General features: G+C 41.4%; 1 protein-coding gene across 1 annotated transcript in view; it reads left to right on the forward strand.

The window, feature by feature from the left end:
• Nucleotides 1–15,225, forward strand: part of LOC117729331 (ephrin type-B receptor 1-like) — a 71,218-nt gene extending 55,993 nt beyond the window's left edge. The window contains exons 12-20 of the mRNA XM_034530308.1: nt 381–442; nt 539–736; nt 5,595–5,842; nt 8,286–8,353; nt 8,787–8,934; nt 9,087–9,236; nt 13,241–13,437; nt 13,525–13,683; nt 15,114–15,225. Of these exons, the coding sequence (XP_034386199.1) occupies nt 381–442; nt 539–736; nt 5,595–5,842; nt 8,286–8,353; nt 8,787–8,934; nt 9,087–9,236; nt 13,241–13,437; nt 13,525–13,683; nt 15,114–15,225 (1,342 nt within the window). The remainder of the gene's footprint in view (nt 1–380; nt 443–538; nt 737–5,594; nt 5,843–8,285; nt 8,354–8,786; nt 8,935–9,086; nt 9,237–13,240; nt 13,438–13,524; nt 13,684–15,113) is intronic.
• The last annotated feature ends 438 nt before the right edge of the window (nt 15,226–15,663 follow it).

Here is a 15,663-nt window from a genome sequence, read left to right on the forward strand (position 1 = left end):
AGTTCAGAGTTTTATTGTGCATAACAATGTTCCCGAGATTAGACTTTCACATGTGTAATTATTATTGTTACATTAATATTGATGCGTAGACATTAAATAAGACTTAAAGCAGATTAAATAGCCCATGTAGGAGAACGTATTTCTAAGCTTGACATGACAATTAATTCAAATTAGTTGAGAACAAAATGTAATTAATAGTATTTACAATACTATTATTTACTTTATTTATTTTAACAATGAGAACAGGGCTTTGCACGGAAATGTATTTCTGTGACATCGCGACCGCCCAGATGCAGCGCAACCAATTAGCATTTCTAACTTTTGTGTAACATTTCTGTCTGCCATTTCCCAAATGTCTCCGTGTGTGTTTGTGGCTGCAGAAGAAGGCAGTGTAAAGAGAGCGTGTACGGTGACAAGCTGCAGCAGTACAACGCGGGAGGAGGTACGGCCCGCACTAAAACCTCCATTGAATGTTACCTTGAGATACACCAACCTTCTAAAACGGAGTTTATATTTACACTCTTGCTTTCTTCCTCAGAGGTGACTCTGAGGCCTGACATGTTTAGTGGTCCCACCCCCACGGTGACCTTTCCCACCCTGTCTGAAGGGCATAATTCACCAGGGGTCAAGATCTACATAGACCCGTTCACCTACGAGGACCCCAACGAGGCTGTTCGGGAGTTTGCCAAAGAAATCGACCCCTCCTGTGTCAAAATAGAGGAAGTCATTGGATCAGGTAGAGATGTTCATAGACCTAGTGTCTTTTAATCCTTGGCTTGCCTCTCTCTCTCTCTCTCTTTCTTTCTCTGTCTCTCTCTCTCGTTGTTCAATATTAACTCAACTACTACCTCAACTAAAAAATCCATGGTTATTTCACTATGTGTGAAATATTAATATGAATTAATTCTATTAGAGTAGAGCTTTTGTTCAAGTGTAGGATGAAAATCAAATGTACGGTCCATGTTCATATAAACTATGAACTGCTTCAAAAGGGAAATTATAGAACAGAAACCCTGGTGTCCTCTAATGGCTAACGGTCACTTGATACAGCAGATAGTGTACACAGTAAATTAATCAATTTCTTCAACTGTGCCAGATATTTGTGTTAATGAAAAGATCTGGAAACATGCAATGTCAGTTTTCTTTTGCTTTCTTTTTTTACTTTGAAGTCAGGAGAGATGTTTTATTCATGCGGAAAACTTTCACAGGAATAAATTAAAACTGCCTTTGTGCATTCTCTTTGGCTATCTAATCTGAACTATAGAAATGCTGTGTGAAGTTTTGGCAAATACAGAAAGTTGGATGTGAAATGGAGTCCCAGTGCATGCTCCGATTTTTTGTGGGGACAGAGTTTTTAGCTGTCAGATGGGGGGGAAAAAAAATGGAAATAAGGAACAAGAAATATGGCCATATTTTAAAGTTGCTGAGATGAAATACTTTCTTGTACCACTGAGTACTAAAACCATCCAACATCTTCAATCATTTCACTCAAAATGTCGGGAATAAATCAGGAAGACAACCTTGAATTATTGTAATTTTGGGATTAATTAAAATGTTAAACTACGGTAGGTGCTGCATTAAGACCTCATCTTGTTGTTCACCTCGCTGCTACTGCGGTCCCCACCAGGACGCCAACACCGACGTCACGTTGCTGGAGGCCCATGGTGATGTGGATGGACCCGCTAGAGGCAAGGGGAGGCCAACTGGCCGCCGTAAAATGAAAGGTTTTCAGAAGGGACTTTGGTGCTCGGACACACTACCACTCGTCCAAAGGGAAAGCCAAAATTGACACACAACGATAGTTCCTTGAAGTAGCTTTAGGCGTTAAACCCCATCGACCGCTTTGTTTTGTTTTGGTTTTAACTGATAAACAACTCATTATCTCAACAAGATATTTCTTAATCCACATTAAATGGAGGAACGTTTTTACTATTATCCCCCAGTTAAATCATTATTCTTTTTTTCTTCATTTCTTTTTTCTTTGGACCAAATCCAATCAAACCCAAATGGCCATTGAGCTCTAGGTGATAAAGGTCATGAACCAGATTCAGACCCTCACCGCTGTGGGTATGTGCTTTCGGCTTTGGTCTGTTGAGCCGCTCTGAGAGGCTTTCCGTAATCCCTCTGTTTCTCGCTTTATTTCTCTCAGGGCAAGGTTTCTCACCTCAGCCAGGGGTGACAAAGGAGAGATGAAAACAACGCGTAGGGAGAGGAAAATATGAACCGGGTGATATGAGATGTGGCTGGACTTTGAGCCCTTAAACTGTCTCTCTCCCATTCTGCTGTGGTAGAAAGTAAAAATATATCCACATCTCTATTGTTCGTTTCCCTCTCTCCAACTTTCCCTTCTGTTTTTTTTCTTTCTGTATTTCTTTGATACTTCCTCTTATTTTCATATCTCTCTGTGATTCAGCCCCTGTGGAGTTTTAGAGTGTGTTATCGCATATAGAGAAATGCTAAAACAAAGAACCAAGGGGGGAAAAAAGCAGAACAACAGATTGAGGAGGGAAGATAAAAGAGGAAGGCAGCCGAAGGAGATGATAAAAATATCTCACCTCTCTTTTTCTCTTTCCTTATTACTATCACTCGTAAAAGTCCCTCATAAAAAGCCCTTTAAGCCCTGAAACACTTTAATTTACAATTGAAATGAGTGATAACATCTCCCCTGACAGGCCAGTTCATTTACTTCGACTGCATTTTGAAATACAGTAGATTTAAGACATAAAACCAATGACTAATTCTCTGTTTTAGAAAATTGTAAGTGACATGTCACCTGAACTCTCTCTTCCTCCGTCCACACTTTGTTCACTCTTCTCCCATATTAACAATACTGTCTCATTTCCATCCTTCACTCGGTCATTTCGTTACCCTCCATCCCTCCTTCCTCGCCCCATCCTCTCTGTCCATTCTCCCTCCTATTTTGCCCTCCATCCATCTGTACTTCAGCTGCTTTACAACAGTGACAATAGATGGTTTTTAATGAGCAGTGAGATGTGGAGCAGAGATCACAGTGAGACAGGACGACACAGCCTGTCATCCAATTCCCCATCACTCATCCATTATGCACACATGATTTATATCTCTGAGATGACGGCTTTTATTTTGAAGTGATATTCAATGTTCACGTCCTCGAGCAGCATATGGCTGCATTTATTTTGACAAAAGACATCTGTGTCTCCAGCACGGTGGGAAATTGTCTGTACATTGAACACGGTCTCGACATATCCTTGGCATTGTAACCGGCTGCAACCAACCAATTCATAGATCATCATAGCAATGCATAAAGTAAGCAATAACGAAAGCCACATGAGGAATTTCTTCTTCTTTTTGTTGTGTTGCCACCGGACTGCTTTACTCTCCTCTGCACTCTGTGGCTTTTGTTTTTAACATTGTGGGACATTACACTGACTGGTCCAAACGAGAACATGTCTCACTCGATGTCAGCTCCACAGGAATAATATGGGACACCAGCTGGATCACAGTTCTGCTTTATGAAACTGCAAAATGGTTAATTAATATATGAAGTTATTAAAGCCTATGTGAACTCACACAGTTGTTTCAGTTAATCTGGCTGATTAGATCTGATTACACCTTTTTCCTTCCTGTTGGTAGATGGAGATTTGTGGCCATCATCGCAAAGGTCTAATCAGACCTTTGCTTGTAAGTAATCAAATTCATAAACACAGAAAAACCTATGGATTAAAGGGGTTATTTCTCCCTCTCAATCTTGTTCTCATTCTCACTGTGCTTTCACTTTTAAAGTGACCAAACGAGTACAATACTATAACTGTCTGTAAGTGTGCGTCATTATCCCAGTATTTAAATGATACCGCCACCCTTCTCTATGACGCTCATCATTTTTATCATCTAGATGGCTGTTCAGTACAATTAGAATCACTTTTAAGTTGTACCATCTAGTTCTGGTTTAACATAACGCGACCCTAAAGTCATCTGTGACTGGATCTTTTTTAAAGTCTGAAGTAATAACCCTTATTGTGAAATACTCATTCTTACTTCTTGTCAGGTATCAAACGCTAACTAGTAAATGAATGCACCAGGACACATGAGACGACTTGGAAAACTGTTCACCCTCCAACACAAATAAAACTGCAGGCAGGGATTGCGCCTGTGATCTTTTGTCTCTTTATCCACAAGGTCACCTTGGTTCTTTTGTTTAAATTATGAGAGGAAACTTGAGGTGTGGTGTGCAAAGCCAAGTACCTTTGCAATTATAATGACATTCTCCCTTTTATCTTGTTTGTCACCCCTGCTACAAACGTCCTATTCCCCCCGAGAGGCGCTATTGAGGGGATTCAATTGTTGGTGTTCTTTCGGTGTGCAAAAATACCATCAATGTCCTCTTTACCAAAGCCCTCAACCTCAATCTGCTCGAGCAAAGCTGCTCAAAGGACATTAGTATGAGACGAAGCGGCAGCCTTTGCAGTCTGCACAAATAACACAAAAAGAGACTCAAATAGTTGGATCGGGTATCAGTGGCGATAGGCCGACCTGGTATCGGATACCGTTATTTTAATAAATAACAATTCAGTACATTTATACCTATTCATTTATCTGACACATTTAGTTTCACAAAGTTAAGAAAGCAATGTTTGAGTCAATCATGATGTTGCTTTACATATAAAAGAATGCTCCCAGTCACTTCCACACAGTGAGGCGTACAGCTTATTCATTTAACGCTGGCGTCGGAACGGTTCTCGGTAATGACCGATGCCCAAAGCCCAGATATCCATATTGGGACTGAAAAAGTTGGATCGTGGATCCCAATAAAATTCGGTGATGTAAAATGTATGCAAATAGCTACACACACACACACAGTGAAATGATTATCACCTTAAAAGAGTTTGTGTAAGTGAAGCGCACTGACAGACTTGGGTATTTAAATAAAGTCACATTTAAATTTCTTGCCTGAAGTTTTGAGGTTTTGAGTTTAGCTTGGAGGCTAAAAAATGTAATTTTTCTTTTTCTCTCTCTGCCTTTTGTCTGCCTCCTGTGTTCTTGGTGCAAAGGTAACATTCATAATTTGCCACATAGATAATTGCAATCGGATGCAAAAAAAAAAAGGGAAAATTGTACTTGGTTGCAAAACGTTATGGGTGCGTTTGTGCTGTACGGGGGAAGGAAGCGGTTGCCAGTGATGTGCAATTCATTGGGCTGTCGGTGGCCGCAATCCTTTCTTTGTGAATTCCCCCATTAGGGTGCAGAGGGCAGCTCCCATGGGAGAGTGTGGATGGCTTTAACACACACTGCCCTTCTCGCTACTCCCTAACTCAGCTGCTGCAAAGGACAATATGCTCCTTCTGGTTTGATTGATGGAAAGTTTTCCATAATGAATAGTAGTCAAATAGTTTGAACTTCAGCCCATCTGATTTATCAGCCTGGTGACTCATTTCTACATTGGAAAATGAGATTGAATGCAATTATTTCACCGCTTTTAATATGTAATTCAAAGGAGCCTGAAAAAATCCCCAATAATGTACTTCTGTCACATACTGTTTCTGAATAACGTTACATGTACATTGTACCTTTTTAATTGAGCTTTAATGTCAGCCACATAATGGTTTATTCTTCTTCAGGTGAGTTTGGGGAGGTGTACAGAGGTCGCCTGAAGCCTGTCGGGAAAAAAGAAATTCCTGTGGCCATCAAGACCCTGAAGGTTGGTTACTCTGAAAGGCAGAGGAGGGACTTCCTGTCCGAGGCGTCAATCATGGGCCAGTTTGACCAACCAAACATCATCCGACTGGAGGGCGTCGTCACCAAGAGCAGGCCTACGATGATCATCACAGAGTTCATGGAGAATGGAGCACTTGACTCCTTTCTCAGGGTAAATAACTTACTGTAATTACTGTACACACATACATGTATAGATATTTCAACATGTTGCACTTTATTAAATCGTATCTTCAGTTTAAATGTTGCCAGATGCAGAGGAAGTCAAGGAAGGTACACTGTACTACTACAATGACCACAAACGCGGTTGACGGTCTCAACCTAATGTCTGCATCCTAGCTTCTTCTGGAGCTTTCTACTGTGTCACATGGTCCTCATCAGCAGGTTGAGCCGGACAATGCAGTTGAAAGCAACAGAACGAGCTGAGATTAGTTTGTCATGAAAGCCCTTCGACATTTTACAGTTTGAAACTAGTTAATAAGTTTGACTGAGTAACATTTTCTAATACTAGGTACATTTGACATTTTTGTGAAATAGCTTACACACATTACATACTGTACGTGTTGATGCATTTGCCTGAAGCATCTATAGACACACTTTTCTTGAGTCCAGAACCTACTGTTGTCCAAACACATAGATACCCAAAGGAAGAGACAGATGGAGAGGGGAGGAGGGGGAGTTATTTGAGAATGGGACTCAAAGACCGAACCAACTTCCTGCTCTTCTTCTTCTCCTCTCTCTATTCCGCGCTCTTTCCTCCTCATCCTGCGAGGATGTCTGTCTGTCAGTCAGTCTGTTCGTCTCTTTGATCCTGCCCTCCTTTCGAGGTGCCTCTAAAGACAGAGAGAGAAACTCTTTGATGTGTGGTTCTCACAGCGTGACCCCTTTTGACTCAGAAACCATCCGCTGACTCATGCGCACACACACACACACACACACACATGATCGATCTCACTGGTGTTGCTGTGACCATCTTGCAGCCACAAGACCCAGAGGATCAATGTGTGTGTTTGTGCGTGTGTGTGTCTGTGTGTGTGTCTGTGCCTCCAAGAAGGTTTTGCCTGCGGAGGATTAGGCTAGAAGAGCATCAAAGGCACGGTTTGATGCACAAAGTGAATTAAAAGGCGCACACACACGCACACACACACCTTTGACTGCTACTATGTCAGCAGGGAGGTTTATAAGAGTCAGAGACTTTCTGGCCCAAAGGTGAAACGAGTAAAATAGCAAAAAGGTTTTTGTCAACATGTCTCATAACTACAACAAGCCTCCAGCTCCTCAAAATGTGTGTTTCTTTTCTGTTGATTTTTAGTATTCAGCTCGTGCTTGTGTACATTATTTACAAAGATTATGAAAATGTTTCGATAAATATGTCCTCTTAATTATCTGATTTTAATTATTTAAATTATATGATTTTTTTCAGATATATCTTGAGGACAATGAAAGCCCATCATTTCATGTTATCAAAGTCCCTGTTTAATAATTACAGAAACACATTTGACGGATAAAACAATATTATTAAAGCACACTTATAGATATTTTGCAAGCTATAAGCTAAATGGAAACAAACCAATGTTGGTCCTTATTTGGACATTTCTCATTTCAAGGTTGAATGTGGCTCGAATCTTAATTCGGCCATTTCTGTGGACGCTGTGATGTAACGCCCTCTAATCAGACCCCCCTCCTCGCCCCATGGCGTCTATCTAACTGTGTAGCATTACAATTACGGCGCAAGCCTTTTCACTCAGTTCTATTAACTGGATACAAAGCTATCAGAACATCACAAAATCAGTTTTAATAATGAATGAATTATCTCTCTGGCGATATTAATCGCCTTTCATGCGCTGCGACAAGTTCAAGTTGCTACAGTCGCGACGAAGCGTGTGCCCGCCCTCCTCTGGGTCGAAGCTGTTTCCCAGCAGCGGGAAGTGAGGTGGAGGGGGCGGCTGTGGATCAGTGGTAGAGCAGCGTCGTCCTTCAATCAAAGGATCGGTGGTTTGATCCCCGGCTCCACTAGTCCATGTCGTTGTGCCCTTGGGCAAGACCCTTAAACCCGATTTGCCCCCTGCTGTGTGTGAATGGGTATGAATGATTAGTGCTGATGTACAGGTGACACATTGCATGGTAGCCCCTCCCATCAGTGTGTGACTGAGTGAATGATGCCATGTAGTGTTAAAGTGGCCGGAAGACTAGAAAAGCGCCATACAAGTTCAGTCCATTTTCCATTTCCATTCATTTTGAAATTGCGGGGCAGGAGATTTTAGACAGTGTTTAAGCATACCGAGGCCCTTTATAATGATAGAAAGTACAACATGTAATCATTCAAATTGTTACTGTAAGTTGAAGTTAAAGCATGATATATTTCCACACAATGCTTAGCCTGCCTTTCTATGCTCGTCCTCCACGTCACCGTAACCACATGACAGACACATTTTGTAACATGTAGGTTTGAAAAGATTTGTTCCTCTCAAAATAGCTTGTTATAATTCCTGTGTAGACATTGTTTGTGAAATACTGACATATATATTTGACTTCCTCAAAATAAGTTTGAGAATGGAAAAGTATAAATAATTCTGTCACGGTTCATGGTTTTGCAGCAAAATGATGGGCAGTTTCCAGTGATTCAGCTGGTTGGTATGCTGAGGGGCATCGCGTCTGGAATGAGGTACACACACACACACACACACACATGCACAAAACACACACACACACACTCTTCTGCTGGGGGAATATTTTTTTTATTATAAAGAAATATTTGAATGATTGCTGTGTGAAAATAGATTTGTTTTATTTTATCTAACAATACCAATTATATATACTATACATACACACACACACACACACACACACTCACACTCACTAGATCCTATCTGTGTTGTATTGCCGGTATCTGGCTGTGATGGCACACAAACGTACATCTACACAGACATTACATCCCATTCCTATTTCATCAAAGGTGGCCTGCAGTGATAACACACACGCATACACAGACACGCACAGTCGCACACACACTGAATCCCATTTGCTTTTTTTGTAGCCCAGGTAGCTGGCAATGAATAACACACACATCCACGCAATACATCTTGTTTATGTTACAGGTACCTTGCGGAAATGAGTTATGTTCATCGGGACCTGGCTGCCCGGAACATCCTGGTTAACAGTAACTTGGTGTGTAAAGTGTCTGATTTTGGATTATCACGATATCTGGAGGAGGACACCTCTGACCCCACCTACACCAGCTCACTGGTGAGGACTCAGCTGTAGTTACTACACATTAGAAAAGGAAGTTGTCTCACAGGAGGCATCATCAGACTTAGTATCGTGTGATGCATGTGTAGGTGTTCACGTCCAGAGTGGAACTAAACTGCTTTCTTTCCATCGTCTATCTCTTCTCCCAGGGGGGTAAAATCCCGGTGCGGTGGACAGCTCCAGAGGCGATCGCCTACAGGAAGTTTACGTCGGCTTCAGACGTCTGGAGTTATGGGATCGTCACCTGGGAGGTGATGTCCTATGGAGAGAGGCCTTACTGGGACATGAGCAACCAAGATGTGAGGCACTGTGTGTGTGTGTGTGTGTGTGTGTGTGTGTGTGTGTGTGTGTGTATGTGTGTGTGTGTGTGTGAGAGACTTTGTCTTGTTTTCTTTTGTTCTCATTGATTTCTAAAACTGTATAGGATTGTATACGTTTACCCTTTTTTTGTCACAAACTGCCTTTCTAGAGAGTGTGTGTGTGTGTGTGGGGGAGGGAGGTATTTGTTGGCGTGCATGTTTGTTTCCTTTGCCGTCTCTCACAGCGGGGTGTTTGCAGTTCTTGGAAAAACACAGAAAATGAGGGCATCAATTTAAGTGTCACAGAAATGTTTGTTTCCTGGAACATCAGACCAAAAGGCTTCAGGATTTGGTTTTCCATCTTTTCTTCAGGGAATATCTCATTGTCTTGACAACTTTATTCCAATTACCTTCACAGTATGATCAATTTGCTGCAGCATTTTGATACCTTTTTGTTCTCCTTTCGCTGGCATCTCAATGATGCTATTAAGTGGTTTGAGGTTTCATTTATCCCTGTGCTGTTTAGGCGAGACATGATTGGCATTTATTTTCTTTTAAAGTTCTCAGTTCTCTGTTAAAATGTGTCATATTAAAACACTTTAGACTGAGTATTCAATTGTACTGTTTAAACCTAAAGGGGATCACATACAGTACATGAAAAAGGAGGTTCCAGAAGATCGGATTGCTGACATTTTTATTTTTAGGTTTCTATTCCGAGAAGAAATGTGATACTCACATTATAGTTCGTTTTGGCACCAAAACCCACTTCAAAGCAATGAGGCTCTAAATTTCAATTCTTGCTTTCTGGAAGTATTTATCTAAGAGCTTTGACACAGAGGAGCCAGGGACTTTACAAGCCTCCAGTTTGCTACACTGCTGACTGCCTTAGTTGTGCTTCTCACATGGAAAATATTCAAAATAACTTTCTATTTGGAAATAATAGCTATGAATAATTCCTTACTTTCCTAGGACGTGACAGTTTCAGACACAAAGACACTCCAGCAATCTTTAACCTGCTTTAGACCTCATTAACTTGAACTATATGGGAAGTTTTCTCTAACTGGGTAGTTGTCCGATTGATGAGGAGTTAATCAGTTAAGAAATGCCCTTCTAACTGTTAGACGGACACACATTTTCAACTAATAGAAATAAATCATTCCCCCATTTTTTGTCAGCAGAAAACCATTTCCCTGCATTAGCGTCGACATCACTTTAACCACCTCTTTCCCGTTATTTCACACTTTCAACTGTCTCTTCCCTCCCCCCTGCTGTTTCTCCTCACCTCCTTCCTTGCAGCCTCACCCCTCATTCTCTGAAAGCGAAACAGTCTATACAGCGGTAATGGCAGAGAGTCAGTCTAATGACAGACATTTTTTTAATGGCACACACAGTGTATAATGATGGGGAAAGTGCGCGTTACCTCTATAGCTAACGAGGGTCTGCTGGGGCATTAACTATGCATGAACCTCACACCCTAAACTCACCCATTCTACACATACAGCTGAACCACACACATGCAGTCAGACATGCACGCACACACACACACACACACACACACACACACACACACACACACACACATGCAGGATTTCAAAGAACGGTGAAATTGTCAGCGGAAGCCACCACAGGTGCTGTGTTCGACATGAATTAATCATGAAAGAGACCTGTGATGTTTTACTACACTCGCTGCTATTTTGATTGACAGCGGTGCTTAGAGAGAATTTATGCGGCACAAAGCCTGAGAAGTGTGTCGGGGTCAAGTAGAGTTCAGTCAGCGAGCAGCCAAATCCCCGGTGCTGAATTGCACTCCCTCAGCTTACTGTTCGGTAGGCTTACGAGTACACAGACACAGGCTAGTAACTTTACATTTACGGGAAGTGCGGGCAGTATTATTTCAAGGAATTTTATGGCACATCTGCTTTGTTAAAGGCAGAATCTGTCTTTAAAAAACGTTGCAGCAGCACCGAAACTAAAGGCACAGTGTCAATGCTCAGAAGCGAGGTGTGGCCTCAAAAAGGCAAAATAGAGAGCACTGCTTCAGATCAGTTACGTAGGGAATAGAGAGCATGTGTGCAGGTGATGGAGAAACACACTCGGGAGGGACAACTGGCCGGCAGACAAAAAACATTTTTTAAAAAGATGTAGAAAAGCCAGAATGCGTTGACCTTAAACTGATCTTTCCTATAACTCCTGGCTTATCTCACTGTAATAAACAAAATAATTCAAGGAAATAGTTTGACACTTTGGGAAATATGCTTATTTGCTTTCTTGCCGTGCACAAAGACTTCAAAGGTAGCACAAGCTGTCTACCAGCACCTCTAAAGATAACAAAAAATGAACATGTTATATCTCCTTAATACGTACAAACACTGAAGTGTAAATGGATAATGGGGGTTTTATGGGGGTTTATGAGCGTGACAATCTTTAGTCTGGGTGCAGTGATTTCCTGGAGTCCACTGTTTGCATGGGAACCTCATGTATAGATCAGCTAAATGACTCCTGGTGTTTGCGGTATATTTACTTTACTCAATCCTCTCATCTAACTCTTGCCAAGAAAGCAAATAAGCTAATTTTCCAAATATGTCAAACATTTCCTTTGAACATAAACGGATGGTTCAAATAGTACTTTGGAAAGTGCTTTCCCGTGTTACACATTATGATTACTGATGCTGGCATTTTTCCAGCTTCCACACAGTGGTCATTACAAAAGGTTTGCAGACTCCCTGTTTCCTGATGCTACAAAGGGTTCATTTGCATGAACATATCCATTGGGCCTTTAAAGGATAGAGTGTGGAGGGTGAGAAGAGAGATGAAAGATAGATTTTATCTGAAATCATCACAAATACAGAAAATGTTATGAGCAAGTCCATTGGGTTACACAACAATGTGAGTTTAATGCATTACTATCATCATTTCAGTTTGGGAAACATTCACACATTCCTGGCTCAGGGGGCTGATTAATTTGAGATAATGATCAAAGAACTTTTTCCTTTCCTTGATTTTCTTTTCTGTTTTTTGGTGGCAAGGCAGCTAGTTCAGTCTCTTTCAGTCAAAGGGTGTTTTATATTCTATGCGATGTTCGGGATAGTTACATTCTACACTCAAACGTATGCTGGCGTATTTAGCACAACCTCTCTGCAATACAACATATTTGGCTCAAAGTTTTCACAGAAAAGCCTTGACGGATCTTTATCATGTTCAATATCTGCGTTGGCATAATGAAATCAAAAGCCCCTCAGTGTAAAACTACCTGCCTCCACATCAAAAACTGCAGCAGACGCCACCGCTGCTTAGTGATGAATATCTGGATACACGGTGCGACTGCACGCTGTGTCAGGATGAAGTTCTCAAATGGAAATTGAATCCAAGTTTTCCTTTTTTTTGTACATTCAATTAAGGCTGAACGAGGCAGGATTCTACAGTAAAAAAAAAAAAACCTTACAAAATCACAAAGGAGCTGTTGGCAGAGAAGACTGAACTGTTCTCTGCCAACAGGAAGTCAGAAATCAAAATCTGTAGTCTCCCCGATACTTCTTCATCTTACTGCCTCTTTCCTTCTTCTGATATCCTCAGCCTCACAGACCAGCACCATGCTGAGTGCAATTTACTATTGTCTGCTCACAAGTAAATGCTTTTTTCCCTTCACAGTTCTCGTTCTTTTTCCAATACATGTCAATAATATGTCGATCTTTATATTTTTTTCTTTGTACAAATCTATTTTTTTGCTTGTTATCCTGCTTAAAGTTGTTGATGAATGTGCTAATAAACAGTTTCCTATTTACACATTCAACAGCTACAAAGAAACACTAGCCTTTGTTTTCTTAAATCTAGTGACCTGCAAAGTACCGATGAGAGCGGTGAGCTGAACCAAAACTGTTACGTTTTGGGCTGTAAAACCAAAATAAATGAGCTGAGAGTCAGATATTCATTCTCTGTGGGTTTGTCTCCTGCTTCTCCTTCCTTCCTTCCTTCCTTCCTTCCTTTCCTCTCTCACCGTATCCCAGGTGATAAATGCCATCGAGCAGGACTTCAGGCTGCCAGCTCCCATGGACTGTCCGGTCGTGCTGCACCAGCTGATGCTAGACTGCTGGCAGAAAGACAGGAATGCACGGCCCAAATTCCCCGATATTGTCAGCATGTTGGACAAAATGATACGCAACCCTGCATCTCTCAAAGCCGGCACCAACAACGTCGCCCCCGGGTGAGGAGAGATACGGATTTGCATACACAAACACACAGAATTGTTGTAACACCTGCTTGTGTTTCCTATTTCATCTCCTGTCTGTAGTCCTTCCCATCATCCCTTGTTAGACCGTGGAGCTCCAGACCTGAGCAGGTTGAGCTCTGTGGAAGACTGGCTGGCTGCGCTGAAGATGACCCAGTATCGAGACTCTTTCCTGGGCTCAGGCTTCACTTCTTTAACGCTCGTCACACAAATCACAGCCGAGTAAGTCCACTCATTTACCGCCTCTCTGTTTTTTTCTACCTGCCTACTTCTCACACTGCTCACCTGCCAAGTCGGTGTCTTGTTAGTCGGACAACTGGCAGCGCGGCTGGTTGGCTGACTGCTCGTCTGTGTCCACTCCTCTCTGTCTCTCTGAACAATCTCCCAGAATGACTTGCTTCCATCATCTCTTCTTCTTTGTATCATCATTTGACAGTTACAAAACAAGTCTGTCAAATAAACTGTAATTGCTGGAAAGGATTTGAACCAGTGAAAATAATAAGAATTGATGGTGTTGTTTCTTTAAAGCTTTCATGCAGCTATACCTGGCATACCTGGTGTTTCTGCTAAGCTTTTGTGATTGTGTTTTGATCAGCATTTCACTCCTTTCACCATCTGCCATTGTGATAATTGATGTATCTTAATGCACAGTGGAATTAATTTGGTTGTTAAATATTGAAAGAATGGTAGATTATTGCTTTTCCTGCCTAAACAAGCCTCTATAGGAGGCACATTAGCACCACTCCTGTCTGAGAGCTACATTATCATCAGATGAGACACCAACCTCAGGCCTGAGTTGCTCCCTGTGCACTTCACTGAGGCTCAAACATATAGATGATTTCCCCCACAGGGATCAATTAATAATATTGTAACATATAACCATTGTGGAGACAGCAGATAGAGCCACACAGAATTAGCTATGTGCCACTAAACGGTATTTAAAAGGCTTTTAATGGATGAGGCACAGCTATGCAGAGGAAAAAATGGACTCTACACTTTTCTATTTTTTTCTTCTTCTGGAATTGACCTAAACATTGAAACACAAATGTATGGTGTGTTGTGTGAATTAGATTATATTTTGAAATCCAGGCCCATTTCCGTTCCTATGAAAATGCATCTGCCCATACAGACCATAACAAATAATGGCAGTACACAGTCTGACCTCATATTGGCTAAATAGGTATGTTTGCTTTTCATCATGAGTTTAAAAACAAATTCCCCCAGATCAAATAATATAATTTATATTTCACCTTACTGTTTTGGTATGCCTGCAGAATTTACAGTTTCTAACATTTAAATAAGACACAAATAAGAAATCTGTCTTTGCTCCTTTTATTCCTCGAAGCAGTTTATCCACACAAAAGATGTATCGCTACTTTAAAAAGCTAAGAGAGAATTATGCATAATATTTCTTAATTGTGTACTTTTCTGATGATGATGATGATTTGTTAAACCCATAAGTAATCAAACCAAACACAGCTCTTCCCCAGCATGTCATTGCTGTGGTCATTTAAAGCACACGTATTCCAATTCAAGGCCCACTCATGACTAATGTAGATTCACTGGTGGCAAATACCGCCTCTAAGTAGCCATGTTTGTGATGATGATGATGAAGCAACCTCATATCTGGGCCTCTTTCTGTGTTCTTCCAGAGATCTTCAGAGGATTGGAGTGTCTCTAGCTGGACACCAGAAGAAAATCCTGACCAGTGTTCAGTCAATGAGGCACAGCATCGATGACCAGTCTCCTACTGAATCTGTGTAACCACAAAGGGGAGTGACCAAGTATGAAACATTTGACAAGTGTACAGTCTGAACGAGCAGGCTGTCACCTTTACACTTCTGTTTTACCCTCATACATCTCAACAATGGGCCGCTCCTGGAGATCTAACCCGCCATGTTTTCAACAATCACTGTGGCCATCTGTGTGTCTGCGTGGCCTCAGCAGCCTTCAGTCATTGGACAGACTTCTTTCACACCCTTCAGCAAATTGATGTGAACTAAACGCCTCTTGGTGGGAATTCAATGCAGAGTTTGTGCATTAAAAATAACACGGCAGACATGATCTGTGACTGCAAAACAACGTTTAAAAAAAAAACTAGTTTCTGGCCCCTTAAAAATCTCACTGCAAGATAACTTCCATCATTGAATGTTTGATTCAATGGCCGGGTTTCTTTAAGGATGAATCACACAACCACGCGGC

The sequence above is a fragment of the Cyclopterus lumpus genome, chromosome 4 (assembly GCF_009769545.1).
Source record: "Cyclopterus lumpus isolate fCycLum1 chromosome 4, fCycLum1.pri, whole genome shotgun sequence".
Lineage (NCBI taxonomy): Eukaryota > Metazoa > Chordata > Actinopteri > Perciformes > Cyclopteridae > Cyclopterus > Cyclopterus lumpus.